Genomic DNA, 19,904 nt, shown 5'->3' on the forward strand with positions numbered 1-19,904 from the left:
TTATTATTATTAGTAGTATTATTTGAGTAATCATTTTCTAATATAAACTTTAGGGTAACTGGATAGGTTTTAAAGAATATTCTAACAATATCAATACCCATATATTTCAATAAATGATTTTGTCAGCATTTTATAATTTAATAAACTAGGTTAACCGTTTAGCAACCAACTATCAACTTTTAGCTATTATTAGTTTTCAACTTCTAATTATTTTTTAGGTAGTCTTCCAATTAAGTTAACCAAACGTTAGTGGATAAATATTTTACAATCATACATGAAAGGAATGATCCATACAACAATAAATATATGTTTAATTTTTATTTAAGTAAAAACTCATTAAACTTACTATAGTCAACGTTACAAATGTAAGGCCCACTTATTATTCTACCCAATGTTTAAGGGATGCCCTAATCTGTTGAGCCTAGTATTTGCCCATAGGGTGCCCAAAGCCCCTAAACCAACCTAACAATCACATTTTCTGCCACTTTTCAGAAAACTCTTCTCCTTCCTCTCTTAGAGTTGTAGCAATAGTACTTTGCTAGGGTTTGAATATCATTCGTCCTCAAGTTAGCTCAACCTCATTTTCTGCTCCACGTAAGTTGTTTTTCAGCTTCTACTGTTTCTCTAGTTTAATTTTCGTGTTTCCAGTGAGGGTTCACTGTAGTGGACTTGTTTTAAATCTATTTCCGCTATTTTTCCAGCTCTCAAATCCGTTCCTGGAGTTGTGGTGCTCGTTAGCTTAAGTTTCGGCGTCGTTGGTTAGCGTTTACTAGGTAAGGAGAGTTAGGGTTCACTGTTTTTGAAGTATTTATGCCTGTTTGTTTTGCGTTAAGTTGTAAATGCTTGATATATGCTTTTGGACGTATATTATTGTGGTTCTTGGACTATTGGAATGGCTTAAATCTGGTTTGGCATGCAGGAAACTTGTGAGTTCTGCTGAACTCGTCCAGGCGAGCGGGTTGGTCGCTCAAAATGAAAGCTCTCGCTTAAGCGAGGAGCTCTCGCCTGAGCAAGAACAACAGCAACTCACTTCTTCTCTATTTCGAGGGCTCGCCTAAGCGAAGCCCACTCGCCTGAGCGAGAGTAGTCTCGCCTGAGCGAGATGAGCTAGCTTGAGCGAGATGAGCTAGCTTGAGCGATATGGGCTAGCCTGAGTGAGAGCTCATTCGTATGAGTGAGATTGACAGTGTTGATTGGTTAAATGTATGTTTTTTTATGTTTAGTTGGTGTGCTACTTTACAAAGTCATGTACGGTGCCTTGTATGTATTATATATGGCACAATGGGAATGAAATTGATGCACTTAGCATGATCTTATTTATGGGACATAATTGGATGGTTGGTTATAAATATTGGCATGAGATTGGTATGCATGATAACTTGATGTTTGGTTGGTGAAACACGATTTTGGTGTGGTTTAGGACGTAATTCCATGAATCTCTAGATGAGATCTCATGGTGGTGCCTCATTGGTTAGGATGTAATTCCATGATGGTTTCGTGGTAGTGCCTCATGGTCAGGACGTAATTCCATGACCCTTGTTTGTGGGAGCTCATGGTGGTGCCTCATGATTAGGATGTAATTCCACTAACGTTAGTGGTGGTGCCTCATTATATAATCTAGTAAGGATTCAAGTAAGGATTGCATCTTGACACTCTAAAGAGTTAGTTAGTCTCACGTAGAGAGTACTGACTCAAGTGGTGAGAGTAGTAGGAGACCCTAGTCTTTGGCAGAATAATGGTTTTAGATGTTTGAAGGCTAACCTTGTGCGTGGTAGGATGAAACACATTGACAATTGACTCTGTAGAGCTGTAGAGGCCACCACAAGTGCAAGTATCCAGTGAATCTGACTGATTATATGTATCCAGATAATTGAGTCTTAGTGCCTTGTTTGGTGGTCACACATGCTTGGTTGATGTATGTATCTTTGGCTATGAAATTGTATGCAATTGTATGATAAAACATTTTCCACTCTAGCTTACCCTTATGTTTGTTTGTATGTTGTTTTATGTGTGGTTTTTCTCCTTTTACGATGATCATCAATTTATTGATGTGAGCATATGCGAGAACTCCTCGTGGTCATCAGGGTGATGGAGATTCCACTGCTTAGCTTGTCTTGGGTCAGATCCCACCTTTTTGAGTTCTCTTTTAGGGTTGTAGCCCATGTATTACCTTGCTCTTTGATCATTTTTTTAATACTGTCAAACTATTACTTTGTCTTGTTGATGGCATTGTAATGTGCCTTAGTATTTCTCTCTAAGTATTTTTTTGGATAATTATAAAGAGTGACTTTAATACTCCATGACAATACCCTTTTATTATTATGTGTGATGTTTCCCTCACTTTAGTTATCGTCTCCATAGGAATTCTCCCCACCACAACCGTTGGGCTAACACTCCCCTCCTTAGGACACCTACCTACATTCTCTCTAGACTGCATACTCCTACTACTCGACGATGACAATGACACATTATCACTAGTACTAGACATACCTTTTGAGAATGAAAGATGCCGACAGATATAAAAGACTAATTAGACAACTCTAACGCATGCAGATCTATGATTTCAGAATTCTTACAAATGAGCCAACAAAAACAAACCATCCACACAATCCACATTTATAAGTGATGATTCCAAACGACACAACTTCTTCCCGCCAAAAGTCATAACCCATATGAAGCGTCACAATGCACACCAAAGGTCACAACCCTTAAAAATGTCGGTGCAAAACCCCTTCGATTAGACCTCTGACATCTGCCACCCCTTCACCTGTCATAAACCTATTCAGATTCCAAGCCTTAACACTGGTCATCACACTTAAAGGCTGGGGGACTGGTGTACCACACCTAGCCGGCCTAGCCAAACACACTTCTTATCCTTTGGCGCTATAGTTATACTGGCAAAGACTAGGGGACTGATGTAGCACACCTAGCCAGCTTAGCCTAATTATAGCCGTAAAACTCGTCTACATAGCTCCCAAAGATGCAAATAATCACCATGTATGAACGAGTAACAATACCCGGCCTAAGCCACTAAAGGGTAACCAGCCTAAGCCGCTAACTTAGGATAACTAAGCAAGAACTTAACAAAATCAGAGCACTACCAGCAAGGCTCCTAAGGGCCCACGATAATCGAACTAAGGGGCCTGGCCTAAGACTCAGGCCCACCTACGGCCCAAATAGGGGCCCAGCCCATGACGTGACCAAACATAATTAATAATCTATAAATATGTATGGACCCCAGCAATTAAAGTACGCATTCATTACTCCCTTAATTACGAGATTTGACTTTCTGAGAGTTCTTGGCTGACTTGAGCATCAGAGTCTCTTCTACAGGTAACCCCTCTCGGGTCCAAACCGGTCTACACCGAGATATCCACAGATGACATATAGCAGTCAGGAGGTAGCCTACTAAAGATATTGCGGATTGGGATAAGGTAACGTTTGTGTCTGATATATCTTATTTGTTCTCCGCAAAGACAAATTATGTTATTATTTAAATGAGACGTTACAACTACGTTCACTTTTAGTAATATATATCCTTTATCAATAACATGATTGAATAATTTTTACTGTCAGAACAAAAAAAGTTTTGTTAGGGAATAAAAGAATTATTCGTAGTTTTGTTTTCAAATGAAATGAAGGATATATGTTCTAAAATGAATTTACTTTTTGAAATTATTGCAGTATGCCAACATAATTAGTTTACTCTAATTGTCTGCTTATGTTTGGAATTAAGCATATTGATTGCGGGTGCCGGTAAGTCTTTTTAATTTTATTTTAATTCATTATTTTAATAGAGAAAAAGAACTTTATCAAATTCTTAACATCATGTTCTTTATAACAAAGAATATGATATAAAAGTAGTGAAAGTAAAGCATATGGTGCTGCTGCTATTAAAGTTAGGTGGTGTATTAATATTATAATAATGGTGATTAATGGAGTGTGACTAAAGAGTCCAATATATTATTATATGGTAGTATTTACTAGTTATTCTGTGATACCCCATCCTCCACTATGTATATCGGGATGTCACCTATGACTTGGTAAGTTCTCAAACTCATATCGTCATTGTCTTACGTGTTATGTTTGTAACCAAAATAAATCATTTTCATAATTTTTTTTCCTGCAAGTCAAGATTTTAAGAAATTCCGTAATTTTCTGACTTTTTAATAATATTGAATGTAATAAAAATCATTATATAAATATGAAATGTGTCTACTGTATTATAAATAGTTCCAAAGACAAGGGACTCGTTATCGTTTTGCTTTTCCATTTTTGCATTATTATGTTGTAGAAAGAAATTGAAAATATAGAATATTATATTTAGAACTGGACCCGCAACTTCTAAAAACGTGTGGCTACCACGGTCTTATTACAATTTTTTTTAAATAATATTATATATATATATATATATAATAAGTTATTACATATTCTTTCCGTTATATATAAATTTATCAGAGTATGAGTTTAAGTTATATATTAAATAAAAATGATAAAGTTGAATAACATGTAACATATAAAACTCAAAAATTTATTGGTTTTAGATTTTGTGTTGATTTTATTATTAACCATTTATATAGGTTTGATCTATATTTTATTTTTGTTGACTTTTTTTTATATATATTTTCTCTTCAAAAGACTCGATTCATCGATGACAAACTCAAATGAATATGTATATTAGAAAAACATGTCTCATTGTGGTAAAATGATGGTACAACTAAAGGTATCTAGTTAGGTAATTGTGGTTAGAGGGAAAATGTATTAATATAGAAAATATTCACACTTTAGAGAGATATTGTTAGAAAACTAAATGTGATTCTAAGTCTCACGTTGAGTAAAATGAGATTGTTGAGTAACATGCAAGAATTACACCCACAAATTTATTATCTTAATGTTTTAGGTTAGATATGTATCAATTCCTTATATGAGTCGCTCATGTTAAATCTCCTTGGAGTTTTCTCCTCAAAAGGCCCAACACCCTTTACATCTCCTCACAATACAAGCCTTGTTGTCACCACAAACTCACATATAAATGCATCATGTAGCCTTGTTATAACTCCCGTGTCTTGTCATTCTTTCTACATTGTTGAGAGAGGAATCTCGTTGTTGTGATGAGTTTAACACAACTATCTCACCCCGCTTGTATAGTCCCTTTGTAGCTCGAGTGCCTTATTGTCCTTGATTTGTGTCATTAAGGGAAGACCTCACCGTCGTGACTACATTACCCCAACCTCCTGGTTGAGTGATAATTGGTATTATCATATTTTTATTTTGTTTATTTTTATCATTTATTGATATTCTTATCATTGCCTTTTTAAATAATTAAGGGCTTATTAAATAATTTTGAAAAAATAAGTAGCCAGATTTTATGTGGGAAATATTTTGTAGAATAAGTGAAAATCGTAGAAAATTTGAAGAATATATCAAATATATGAAAATTTCAAAAGACAAAAGACATATATCAAAGATTATCAATTACAATTCATTCAAGTACAAATTTCAGACTTAGTTAGTTCGATCAGTTCATCCAGCAAACAATTTAATAGTTAAACTACCATTTTCACCCAGAAAACACCTAGACTAATGATTTGAAATGATAAAGATAATGTTTACAATACATGAAATTGTATAATTTGAAGAATGGAGTGTTCATGTCAATTCTTTCTTAAATAATAAAAAAATATCCACTTCTTTTGTACGTGTTATTGAATCAATACAAAATAATTATTTTTCAGGTCATCTGCATTTATGCTAAATCTAAAAATAATTATGAAAAATATCACATACATGTTTTTATTCACAAATCCTTTATTCTTGAAAATGTTACATCACCTATCTCAAGTATTAGATTTAATTGATATATTTGTTAAGTGATATTTGATGTCAATTGATATTAAAATCGAGATCTAGCATGAAAGCTCAACAGATTTCATTGATATATTTGTTACGTGACATTATTTAATGTCAATTGATATTAAAATCGAGATCTAACATAAAAGCTCAACTTGTTTGTAACCTATTTTCATAATTACTTAGATCACAAGAAGAATAAAAGAAAAGTGTTAAAAAATAACATATTATATTATATTATATTATATTATATTATATTATATTATATTATATTATATTATATTATATATATATATATATATATATATATATATATATATAATTAGGAGCATGATGATAAAATATAATCTTATATTTTAAGATCAAAATGACGAGTTCTTTTAATCACGTTTAAGTTGTTAATAGGTAAATGGGTTTTTAAGTTGGTAAATAGGTTTTTAATTATGTGAATGAATAAAATTTGAATATTGGAAAGAAGTATCATTAATTCAGACAAAAAATACAATTTAGTTCTTAATTATTACATCTTAACCTAATTTCACAATTTCTAAAAGAAACTCATGTTCCATCCAGTTTTTACATGTTAAAAACCAAATCACAATCTTGTTCTTTAATAACAAAATTAAGACTCATTTACATATTCAAAATTTAATGAAATAAAATACTCTAATAGATAAGTTCTAGACTTTTGGTACTTGAAAGAAGGGTCTTGAATTCTGGTGGAAGAATAATTAAGGGTGGTAGCTGAACAACACGTGTATTAAAAGCGAGAAGAGAAGAAGCGTGTGAATATTATTATTAGCAGGAAGTTCTGCTTTTGAAACATTTGGACGGTGACTAAAAGTGAGTTTACTTTGCAACCAGGTTACTTGCAAAGGTGAAGTAATATATTCATAACTAATTATTTAACGCACACGCATATAAAAAAAGTCAAATCCTTCCTTTGCATAATGTGTATATATATAAATGGATAAATATATATTTACATTATTCATTTATTTATTTTTATGCTGAATTTTTATTTAAAATAAGTTAGATCTTGTCATGATTTAGCTAAATTTTATTACATATTAAAACTTATTACATTTATATTATAGATAATAATAAAACATATTTTAAATAAACCAAATTCAAATGCATAATGTTATAACTTATAATTGTTTATTTTTGTCATATATTAACAACTTGACTCAAATATTAGTTATTTACTTTTATGTATTTAATAATAAATCATATTTAAATGTTACAACTAATTAATTAAAATAATTTAAAACAGTCATGCTATACAATTTATAAAACCCTTACACTAAATTACACTGTTTTTTATATGTAATATACAAAATATTAAGGTTGAGAAAAACATTTACTGCACTTGTTTGTATAATTTAGAAACACAGGAATATATGATTTGACCAAGTTTTTGTTATTCAGAAAAAAATTGATAAAAATAAATAAAATGTGAATCTTTGAAATTGCATTATTATTTTAATTAAAATAATATATACTATATTTACTATTATTTTAACCATTTTTAATCACAATGGTGCAATGCATTACTTCACTATTTACAATAAGAATGTAGACCACTATTCTTTTCATCTACAAAAGAAATTTTGCTTGTTATATGTTTGATAAATTCACCTCTCACTATTATAGTAAATGGAAGAATGAGATGTTGTCTCCCTTAATAACTTATTACACTTTTATTATCTTAACTAAATAACAATATAACATGTTTTGATAAATGAAATCCTAAAGATCAATTCCTTAAAGAGAAGTATGATGGAATACAAAATGTTTTTTTTTTTTTAATTTTATCAAATAAGATGAGTACAAAAAATGCTTTTAACATATAGATAAAAAAGGTCAAGTTTATCATTCAAGACAAGACAATATCAATTCAAATATTTATTCAAACCTACCTTTATTATTTAAGAGTTTATACTTCTTAATTGTATCATAGTTAACTTAATAAATGAAACTGCCTTAAAATATATAAATCTTAAAATTAATAGTGAACTAAGTCATATTTTTAATTATAACTGTTGTACTTCAAGTAAAGGTTATGAATGCATTTTTCATCATAAATCAAGTCTAAACAATATTAAATAAACAAATATAAAACATAAAAGTAGAGCATTGAAAATTATATCCAACCCAAAAAAGAAAATGATAGTTTAGATACTATAAAAATAAAAAGAGTTAAAAATGATTCTATGATCATTGTTCAGCTTCTCAAATATCATAAAACATTCAATTTATGTGATGTATACTATAATCAGGTCAATATGTCTTATCACATTTCTCTTACTTTTGATTTATATTAAGTGTTAAATTAATTGAATCACACTTAACTAATATGTATGTTGTTAAACCAATCAAAATTTATTTATGAAACTACTTATTTCTTAAGACTAATAACCAAACAAAGATAAAAGAAGTCAATCTTTATAGTTACATAACAAACACAAATGTATTTGCATTAAGTATAATAAACACAAATGTATTTCCATTAAGTGTAACTAGCAAAAAAGAGAAAAATATAGATGCCAATTATGAGTATGGATACAAATATTATATCTAATTTATGCAATATATCGGTTGAGATTTTCCACCCTTGCGGTAATCATAATGGAATGCAATGTTTAACTTTTTCCAAAAAGCAAAAACCTAATTTATGTACAAAGTATACAATTCTTTTTAAGCTGCTAAAAACATTATATTATAATTAACTTTAATATTTGAGAAAATAAAATTTATTACAATTAAATGGAAATTTTAGATAAAATAAAATATTTATTACAATTAACTTTAATATTTGAATGATGGATTTGAAAATATAAATTTCTACCCAATTTAGTATTCATAAGATTAACAAACTATATAGAAACCCCAACTAATATTTTCTATTAACCAAATGAAATTTAATCAATTATAAGAATCACGATTTTGGTATGATTTTTTTAAGTTCCAAGGCCGCTTTATCCTTCATATGGTAATAATAAAAATGGTAAAAATGAAGAAATAATAAAAATATAATGAATGTAGTTTTTCTCTCTCTTAAAAGATAATAAAACTGTGAATCTTGAATTTTTTTAGTGAAACGTACTTTATATCATTAAATGACAAACACATATTAATTAAACATTTAAAATTGGTAAGCCTGAAATAAAGTAATATTTTTTAAATAGTCATTATAAAAATTAATAAATTGAAGTTATACATAGTAAGCATAAATTAATATGATTTGATATAGGCATAAAATGCTTTTAAACTTTGGATGAAAAATCTATTTATTATCTATATACGCGTGAGGGGTCTTATAAATAGCGTGATCGATAATAAAAGAAAGGGTTAAATATGTTTTTTGTTCCTCAAGTTTCAGTAAAATTTGGAATTAGTCTCTATCTAAAATTTTTGACCAATTTAGTCCTTTATTTATAAAAATGCGTGAATTTAGTCATTTTAACTAATTATTGTTAAGTTTATATAACGTTTCAAGCGTATTTTATGATAGTATTTGAATTGTTTACATCGTTTGACACCTTTTTGCTTCAATAATAACTTAAATATTATCATAAAATGCGTTTAAAATGTCAAATAAACTTAACAAAATTTGGTAAGAAGGACTAAATCCACGTATTTTTAAAGATGAAAGACTAAATTGGTATAAAATTTCGAAGAGGGACTAATTCCAAAATTCACTTAAACTTAAGAGATCAAAAATATATTTAACCCTAAAAGAAATTTGATATAATTATATTATTATACGTTTAATCAATTATTTATACTTTAATTTTATTAGACAGTAAAAGACGAATAAATAAATAAAAATATATATAATATATATAATAAGAACATTTGACCGACCTTCGTCTCAATTGTCCTTCTCTGCGTATTTGGATCTCTCTCTCTGCCTCTCCTCTGAGCTCAGATCCTCTGCACTGAACCCTTTCTGCTTCCGCTACACCCCCAACTTCTTCTCCTTCTCGCTCACGCTTCCTTATCTCCATTTCTCAATCTGGTTGATCGCTTCAATTTCTTGTTTCCTAGCTCAATTTTGAAGTTGGGGCTCGATCTTCGATCTGGGGTTTCGGGTTACTCCTTTGGTTGGGGAGTGAAGTTACCGACACGGTAGGTGGCCGGTGACGTTGCTTCGTGTTGGATCTGTTCCAAGGAAGAAAAGAAAAGTAAGGAACAAAGAAAGAAGATGCAGCAAGATCAGCTGAAAAAGGTTGTTTCTTTCTCCACTGTTGCCCCTTTTGTTTGCAGAGTTTATTGCGGTGTTGTGAGGTGACATGGCACACGGTGGTGTTATAATAATGGAAAATTGGAAACTGGGGTGATGAAAAATGGAAAATGAAAATAAATTTTGGTAACGAAATGAAATTGTGAACCAAATGGTCATACAACGAGTGTGTTGAGGTGTTTACTGTAAAAAAAAAATCCTTTTCGTTTTCGTTTTGGTTTCTAGATGTGAATATGGGGTTTTTCTCCTTTGTGGTTGGTGGATCTTGCATGGTTTTAGTTTGGAGTGTGCAATTTTGAATGAGCATCACTGTTGGATTGGGCTCGTTTCTGCCGAATTTTGTTGATTAATGGTGGTTATTGTGATTGAATCTTTCTCATTATTTTCAAGAAAATTTACATGTTTGGATTACATTTGAGTATATGTATAATTAACATTCTTTTCAATTGTGGTATCTTGGTAGTGATGATTTGTGAAATAATAATTTTGAGATTCGATTGTGTATTGTTTTGTAGATACGGATGAGTTTGTTAACCCGATACACGTATATGTAGTTTGATTTTGTTCCTTCATAAATGTTTTTGCGTTATTCAGGTTAATTTTCAACCAATACTTATTAAATGAATTGAGTGTAAGAGTTTGTGTAATTTATTAATTCGCAGGATATCAAAGAGTTAGAGTTTTTCACTGAGTATGGAGATGCCAACAGATACAAGATTCTTGAAGTTGTTGGGAAGGGTAGCTATGGAGTTGTTTGTTCAGCAATTGATACACACACTGGGGGAAAGGTTGCAATAAAGAAGATTCATGATATTTTTGAACATATCTCTGATGCCATTAGAATCCTCAGGGAAGTCAAGTTGCTTAGACTTTTAAGACACCCAGATATTGTTGATATTAAGCGGATTATGTTACCACCTTCAAAGAGGGAGTTTAAAGATATTTATGTTGTCTTTGAGCTCATGGAGTCTGATCTCCATCAGGTCATCAAAGCTAATGACGACTTGACCCGTGAGCACCATCAGTTTTTTCTTTATCAGATGCTACGTGCATTGAAGTATATGCATACAGGTATTTGCCCTTTCATTGTGTGACCTTGATATGCATTCTTTTCACACTGTTATATTTCCTTAAATAATTGCACAAAGTTCCTTCTAAATGATCTTATGTGTGGCTGCAGCTAATGTATATCACAGAGACCTTAAACCCAAGAATATTCTGGCAAATGCAAACTGCAAACTGAAAGTTTGTGATTTTGGTTTAGCTAGAGTTGCATTCAATGATGCCCCAACAACAACATTTTGGACGGTACTGTTTGTTTTGCTTTTAAATTTGAATGCTTTTAAATTTGAATTGCAAGTAGAGCATATGGGAGTTATGACTTTTTCTGAATAAGTAATATTGAGATTTCTCGTTATTTCTTCTGGTCCATATTGCAGGATTATGTTGCTACAAGATGGTACAGAGCCCCAGAACTGTGTGGCTCCTTCTTTTCTAAGGTATATAATTTGGTCAAAATTTATGTAATATAGGTCATTTATAGAGGCATATATGCTTATTTTTTGCTGCAAGGCAGTATTGTGATATTATTATTGAGACTGGTTTGAGTTAATAACAATTTTCTGGACATCATCATTGCATGTTGCTGTATCATAATCTTAACTGGCTCTGTTTGATTTTTATTCAAGGGTTGTTTCCCTTTAAATTTGCATGTGAGGGAGAAAATGTAACTGCATTTTGTGGTTAGAACTATGGAGTTGAGTATCATGATGTTGAATGCCTAGCATGCAATATAAATGTTGATAAATTGATGGGACATTTGGTAAGATTTTCCAAGAAAATATTTTTAGGACCTAAGTCCTGTCACCTAGGTAGGCATGTAGAGGAGGTTAGTATTGGGCATTGAAAGGTTTGAAAATTCGTACCATAAATGTTACTAATATTTACTTTTTATTTTAGTTTCCCAGAAAGGAGAAGTTGGAAACATAGTTTGCTTGCCTGAATTGTAAAGGTGTTACCATTATTTCTGTATGAAATGCTTTGTGTGTTTTATAGTAAACAGTAAAGCCTAGATTGTAATAATTCTTGTTCAGGGAGGACTATTGATCTCTCCTGGAAGTTGATTTTATCTGTCCTTCAGGTAACTGTGTCAGTTTGTCTGTTTCTCTGAAGTAGTTTTGTTGGGATGTGTAATTGCACTTCTTCATTAGTATAATCATTTTCTTGGAATCTTTTTTGCAGTATACACCGGCAATTGATATATGGAGCATTGGATGCATTTTTGCAGAGGTGTTGACAGGAAAGCCACTATTTCCTGGAAAAAGTGTTGTGCATCAATTAGATTTGATTACCGATCTTCTTGGGACACCATCACCGGAAACTATTGCCGGAGTATGGACTACTCTTACTTTTTTGTTTATCTTTCACTTCGTCTTATACATCTGGGCTTGCTAGCGTTGTTACTTTCATGAAAAACTATTTTAGAATATCTGGGAATTAATTACATTTTGAATTTATGCAGGTTCGAAATGACAAGGCGAGGAAGTACTTGATGGAAATGCGGAAGAAATCTCCCGTGCCATTTGAACAGAAATTTCCAAATGCAGATCCATTGGCACTTCGTCTACTGCAAAGGCTTTTAGCATTTGATCCAAAGGATCGACCAACAGCTCAAGAGGTATCTGTTTATTTACGATTCCATATATTGTTTTTTTATCAGCAAAAGAAAAAAATGTGTTGATATGAATATGTTGAATGTACAAGTTACAACAAAAAAGAACATAGCAGTGATTAGAACCATAATCTGTATTACAAAAGCTTCCATTATTGTACCTCATTAAAGGTGATTATAGTGACATATACTCAGGTTCACTGTATCGAAAGTTAAATTTTTTATTCAATACAAGTCTGAAAGAAATCATTATGCATCTATCATTGGCAGGCACTATCTGATACATTCTTTAAGGGTTTGGCCAAAGTTGAGAGAGAACCATCGTGTCAGCCAATTTCACGATTAGAATTCGAGTTTGAGAGGAGACGGGTGACAAAGGACGAAGTTAGGGAACTAATATACCGGGAAATACTGGAATATCATCCCCAGTTGCTTAAAGATTACATGAATGGAACTGAAGGCACTCACTTCCTTTACCCTAGGTTGGAGCTCATACTCATTGATTTTTCTTACTAATGTGCAACATAACATAATGTCTACATTATATGCAATGCTTATTATTTATGGAGATATATTATTTGCAGTGCAATAGATCAATTCAGAAAGCAATTTGCTTATCTTGAGGAAAATCATGGTAAAAGTGGTCCCGTGATTCCTCCAGAAAGGAAGCATGTCTCCCTTCCAAGGTAATAATGCTTAACTTGTACTGACCATGCAATGCTTTGTAATTACTGTATTTAGTTTCTGTCTGGGTATTAGTTTTGGTTCGCATGTTAAGTTTGTTTCCTTTTTAGATGAATACTTTGTGATGTATAATAATTTGCATTTAATTTGTGAAGGTCTACAGTTCACTCTAGTACAATTCCTCCTACTACACAGCCATCTTTCGCTTCATACGAGAGCAAGCAAATGGTGGCAGAGGCATCAAAGGTTTCGAGATCAGTAGAATCAAATTCTGGAAGTCAGTTAAGGAGTTCGCGACCTCCCCCAAGGGTGCCAGCAGGTATAAACTATATGATTAATGTGGTGCTACCCTATCTCTTATAGTGAAACTCTAAACTAAATCATTAGAGACAAACATGAATAATACTACTAGCTGAGGAAAGCTCATAAATCCTTATAGCACTGTAACGTGAAGCTGATTTTGAACTAGGTACTAATGTTTTTCTTTCCTTGACACAGCCAAACCAGGTCGAATAGTAGGGCCAGTTCTGCACTATGACAATGGGAGAACCATAAAAGATGCTTATGACCAAAGGATCTTCTACCGAAACTCACTTCCTCATGCCGTCTCTCCACACTGTTTCCATAGGGTGCAACCAGCTAACGCCAAAGCTACATCAGAAACATACAAAGATATTTCACAAGGCAAACATCAACTCTCATGCCAGCAGTGTAGCATGCCAGCCAGACCAGCTATTGATCTTAACACTAACCCATACTATCAACAGGGGAAGAGAGACCACTTAAATGATCCTGTTGGTTCCATTGATGCAAAACTGCTGCAGGCACAATCTCAATTTGGTGCAGTTGGTGCTGCAGCAGTAGCTGTTGCTGCTCATAGGCATTCAGGGAGCTTTCACTATGGGTTGTCATAGGTTCTAAAGGTTTAAGGGGGTCGCATACAATAACCTGTATGCTTTTTATGCCTAGGGTTGGAAGGAGGTTGATCAAATTTTAGACGGGGTTTAGGTCTGGTAAGGTTTTCCACTTTTGCTTTCAGATTGCCATCATTGTAATTATATGTACATCATTTAATTGATTAATAAAAAAATTGATTGTTTCTCACCCTCTCCATGCAAAAATTATCTAAGAAAGAAAACTTAGAAATTGTACATGAATTTCCCTCTTGATAATGTTTGGTCAGTAGATGTTGGCAATGGAGTTTTAAAGAGCTATCTTCTACACACTCTTGTGCTGTAAACAAGATATTTTTGTGAATTACCTTGCTTTAAAGCCAATTTTGGTGACTGCAGTTAAGGTGTCCATTTTGCCACTTCTGAACATTACTACCCATAAATCCCATGACGTTTGAACTTCTAAAACCTCTAATTTTTCTACCCTAATATAACTCCTTCCAAGCTGGGTTGTTGGCACTCTCTATCACACAACAGGAAAGTAAACAACAAAAGTAGATATTAAGACAATTTTCTGCTTGAAATCTTAATGTTACTGCAATAGATATCATTTGCATTACTTCATCAGTTACAAGTTTTCGCATAATACTTAATAGCAAAAGGTAAAGAACCTGAAATGAACTTCTCATTAGATTCTACAAATAATATTGTTCTTATGGAAATAATAACAAAATATCAGGGAGCACAAATTAAATGTTACCTAATCCTTGACTCTTTGGAATTGATACTTCTCCACTCCTTGGTTGAGATATGTCCTTGTCATGTAGGCGGACTAAACATTTTGGAGATTACTTGCAGAAAAGACTTTGACGATCAAGTTAACAAAAAGCTCTCAAAACTCAAATCACGGATTGGTGAATTAAGGAATTGTGTATCTTTAATTATTGGGGTCTACTTACATTTATAGAGCATTAATCACAATTTACCTTATTCATGGGCTGAGCCCTTATTGGTCTTACTAGGATTCTTTTGGGCATGTGTGAGTCTAACTAAGATCCAGTACTAGACTTGTGACTTGATTCTAGGAGTTTAACCATTCTTTCCTAAGTTAAGAGTAGGCGGGACTTGTTCATATGATGCCTTGGCCGCTATGTATACATGATCATTTTATGTAGTTAACTTATATTCCTTTTAGTTTAGGACTATAAGTTGGGGGTTGGTAGTTGGCTATAGCACTACATATAGTACATCAGTCCCCGGTCTTTGGCAGAATAGGTCATGTCAAAGGTTGCTGTATTGTACTAGTTGCAAGAAAAATTCCTCATTTCTTGGTATTCCTTGGGGTATGGTAGTTCCCCAGTCTTGAGAAGTGGTAACGTCGCTAAGACTGTGTCAGAGGTGATGGGAGCAGGTGAAGGGACATATGATGTTAGTGGTCGCATCAAATGGAGTTGCTTAGTCACCATAAAATGTAATGCTTCGTATTCTTAACATTTGGGCGGAAAAATTTTATTGGGAGCATGGTTCATCTTATAAATAGTGGTTGAGAATATGATCTGTGCATTATGTGTCATTTGCATAATTATGAGAAATCTACATCATTTTGTGCTTGTCATCGTTCGATATATTTCTTCTTTCTACTGTCATTTGTAACATCTCGTTCGGATATTACAGATTTAAATAATAAAATAAAAAAAATAATAAATATGCATCATTTATTGAAAACTCATTTCCCAAAAACACGGAAAATTTAAAACCTTAATCCATTATATAATAAACTCTAAAATCATAATTATAGCTCAATTACAAAAGTCAATGGCTAGTAATAAGAGATTACAAATTATTCCAAATCAAAAACCATTAAAACTCTGAGATAAACTCTTTATCCCAGTCTAGCCCCGCCCTGACTCTGTGCCCCACCAGATCCACCTGCAACCTCATCTGCTTATGTGTACTACGTACACGATCATCGCCAAATACAAGCAAATAGGGTGAGCTAACAATAAAATAAACATATATACAAGCAATACATATATCACAAACACACCAAATGAAAACCATCCTTTGATTCTAGAGCACATGGCCACCACCAGGTTAACCGTGTTCTACGTCTTCTGATGAGTACCTCAAGGTATCTTGCTGCCACACCTACCAGTTTCCACACATTTCTAGTTTAAGCAAATCCCTATACTATTCCCAGCCTCCAAAATTTTACTGCACAAGACCCAAATTAGTTTCCCCAACAACCATCGTGTACCAAAACTCACAAAACCCGCAACTTTGACATGGCGCCTGACGGCAAACTGGGTGCCGCCAAGCGGTTCTTGCTGTTCCAGAAACCCAACACTTCTCCGTGCACCTGCGAAACCTATTCAACTCCAACTGTTCTGATTTTTAATCAATTCACGATCCAATAAGTTTACTCACATGTTCAGGTTCATGGTTTATTCCTAAATTTCCCAATACATGCAATTTTCATAACATTTACCATTCAACTTTGTGTAATTTTTGATAACCCCAAATCATCAACCCTAACTTTATGCTCACACGATTCTCATCCCATTTAACCCTCCAATCACGTGGAATTCAATGATGGTTGAGGCCTAATCATTCACAAATAATTAGGACTTCCTTTCCCTCCCATTAATATCATTCCAGAATACGCAAAACGTCCAATTTGAGTGAACAAGTTCACGTCGCCTGACGGGTGTTCATCACTACTAGACACTTCATCAAGAAAAACCCAGAAACTGAGTTATGGCCTTGTGTTGCCTGGCGGCACATAGGTCACCGCTAGGTGGTTCCTGGTAGGAACCCAGAAAACACCAAAGTCAACATGAGTCGCCTGACAACTATGACTAGCCCGCCAGGTGGTTTCTGGAAATTTTCCAGAAACACAAAAATAGCAGAAAAGATAGAACACATGCATTCATCTTAACATACATTTCATGAAATTAATCCTTAAACATAAAACTATCGAATAGAAACTCCCTATCCTGGATATCCTTGCTCCAAAAGACAAAATGCTAGAGTTCTTGGTAATCTCCAATGGCCTCCCTTTAGATCCCTCTTAATTTAGTTCTTCCACTTCACTCAATACTCACCGTTTTCTCTAAAATCGCAACTCTCACAATGCTCAACAATGGCAGCCCCTAAGTCTCTGTTTCTATTCCTTAATTGGACTAATGTGTGTCTTAATTGGCAATGATGAAAGAAAAACGAAAATGGCATTAAGCTAACTTAATTGCCATTCAAGTTTCATTAGTGGCGGTTTTTATAGCACCTCTTGGCTGCCCATTCAGCTAGGGTTTCCTCTACCCTTTCACATTCATGCCAAAACTAATTTTAGTAGCAAAAAGAGAGTTTAGTTTGGGTTCACCAAGGTTCAAACCCATACCATGCTAATTCCCAACTCAATACACAACCATTTAACCAATTCATGTTTCATGATAATTCATATAATTCTATGATTATATTATCACTCAACGTGATCAAGCATAACTATTAAAAATAATAATAAATTAAATAACACACAATTGGCATACATAGGACTTTAACCCAAGTCCTCTCACACAATCAAGTACTATCAACCATTTGAGCTAGTACTTTTCCACATCATACATATCAGAATTAAATGCCATAAAGGCTCCCACTACCCGCATTTATTAATTAATTAATTATTTAGTTAATTAAATTTCATGGGTCTTTCATTCCCCCCATCTTAAAAATTTTCGTCCTCAAAAATAGGACTTACCAGGAAATAAGTGAGGATACAACTTCTTCATGAGATCCTCCATCTCCCACGTCATCTCTTGAGTAACCTCATCCCAGAGGACCTTCACAGTCTGGATCTCCTTCCCTCTGAGTTGTTTGACTTGAGAATCTAGAATTCTCACTGGTCTAACTCCAACTTTCAGATCCTCGCGCACTTGGACATCATCCTGCTCCAGTACATGTGTAGGATCTGCAATGTACTTCCTCAATTGTGATACGTGGAAGACGTTGTGTAGGTTTGTCAGGTGAGGTGGCAAAACAATCTCGTACGTCGGTGGCGCAACCTCCTCGTTATCTGGTATGGCCCGATGAATCTAGGAGTCAGCTTCCTCGACTTAAGAGCTCTCTTAATTCCTGCTATAGGCGTCACCTTGAGAAATACATGGTCACCTGCCTCAAACTCAAGCAACCTTCTTCTCTTATCGCCATAGGATTTCTACCGACTCTGAGTTATACGTATTCGATCCTATATCACCTTCACTTTCTCAGTGGTCTGCTGCAGGAATTCTGGCTCGAGCACCACCGAATCTCCATCCTACTGCCAGCATAAAGGAGTCCTGCATCTCCTGCCATACAATGCCTCATATGGTGCCATCTCGATGCTGGAATAGTAACTGTTATTGTACGTGAACTCCACCAATGGTAGAATATCACTCCAAGTACCCAAGTGATCCAATACGCATGTCCTCAGCAGATCCTCCAGTGACTGAATGGTTCTCTCAGACTGACCATCGGTCTAAGGATGATAAGTTGAGCTCATCCTTAACTGAGTACCCAATGCTTTCTGCAGTAACTGCCAGAATCTCGATGTGGATCTCGGATCTCGATCCAACAGAATACTCACTGGTACTCCATGCAACCTGACAATGTCTTTGACATACAATTTCGCTAGTTTGTCTAGAGACATCTTCTGATTAATTAGCAGAAAGTGTGCACACCTCATCAATCTGTCTACTATTACCCAAATGGAGTCATGCCCTCTCATTGACCTTGGCAGATGTGTCACAAAATCCACGGAAATGTGTTCCCATTTCCACTAAGGGATGTTTAGAGGCTCCAACGTACCACCCGGCCTCTGATGCCCAATCTTCGCCTTCTGACATACTAGACACGATGCCATATAATCTGCCACATTCGTCTTCATATCAGTCCACTAGAAGGTTGCTTTCAAATCTTTATACATCTTAGTCATACCTAGGTGTATGCTAAGACGATTCTTATGCTCTTCCTCCAAAAGCATCTTCCTTAATACAGGATTTCTAGGCACACAAACCCTCTCTCTGAACCGTAGGATGGCGTCTTTACCCATCCTAAAATCTTTTCTCTTTTTCGTGCCCAACTCGCCAATGATCTGCTGCAACTCCTAATCATTGCGCTATTCCACTCGAATCTCATCTAAGAACTCATTGGTTATTCTCAACATGCTACACCTTATGTGACCTGCACCCATATTCAGTCCCAAGTTCATGTCCCGGAGTTTCTCGATCAATTCCAACTCCTTAACCATCAAAGTCGACATGTGAAGTCTCTTCCTACTCAAAGCGTCTACAACAACATTGACTTTACCAAGGTGGTATAAAAGCTCAAAGTCGTAGTCTTTCAAATACTCCATCCAACGCCTCTGTCTCATATTCGCCTCTTTTGATCAAACAAGTACTTTAAACTCTTATGATCGCTGAACACTTGGAATTGAGACCCATATAAGTAATGCCTCCAAGTCTTGAGGGCAAATATCACTACAGCTAACTCCAAGTCATGAGTAAGATAGTTCCTTTCATGCACC

General features: G+C 34.0%; 1 protein-coding gene across 1 annotated transcript; it reads left to right on the forward strand.

Annotated features, from left to right (window-relative positions):
• The first annotated feature begins 10,060 nt into the window (after nt 1-10,060).
• Nucleotides 10,061-14,558, forward strand: LOC114184994 (mitogen-activated protein kinase 19-like). The gene is made up of 10 exons (XM_028072451.1): nt 10,061-10,084; nt 10,762-11,170; nt 11,280-11,407; nt 11,539-11,598; nt 12,341-12,490; nt 12,621-12,776; nt 13,041-13,252; nt 13,355-13,456; nt 13,610-13,773; nt 13,953-14,558. Exons 1-10 carry the CDS (start codon nt 10,061-10,063, stop codon nt 14,366-14,368), a joined length of 1,821 nt encoding a protein of 606 aa, XP_027928252.1. The 3' UTR covers nt 14,369-14,558.
• Nucleotides 14,559-19,904: the final 5,346 nt, after the last annotated feature.

The sequence above is a fragment of the Vigna unguiculata genome, chromosome 5 (assembly GCF_004118075.2).
Source record: "Vigna unguiculata cultivar IT97K-499-35 chromosome 5, ASM411807v1, whole genome shotgun sequence".
In the NCBI taxonomy this organism is placed as follows: Eukaryota; Viridiplantae; Streptophyta; class Magnoliopsida; order Fabales; family Fabaceae; genus Vigna; species Vigna unguiculata.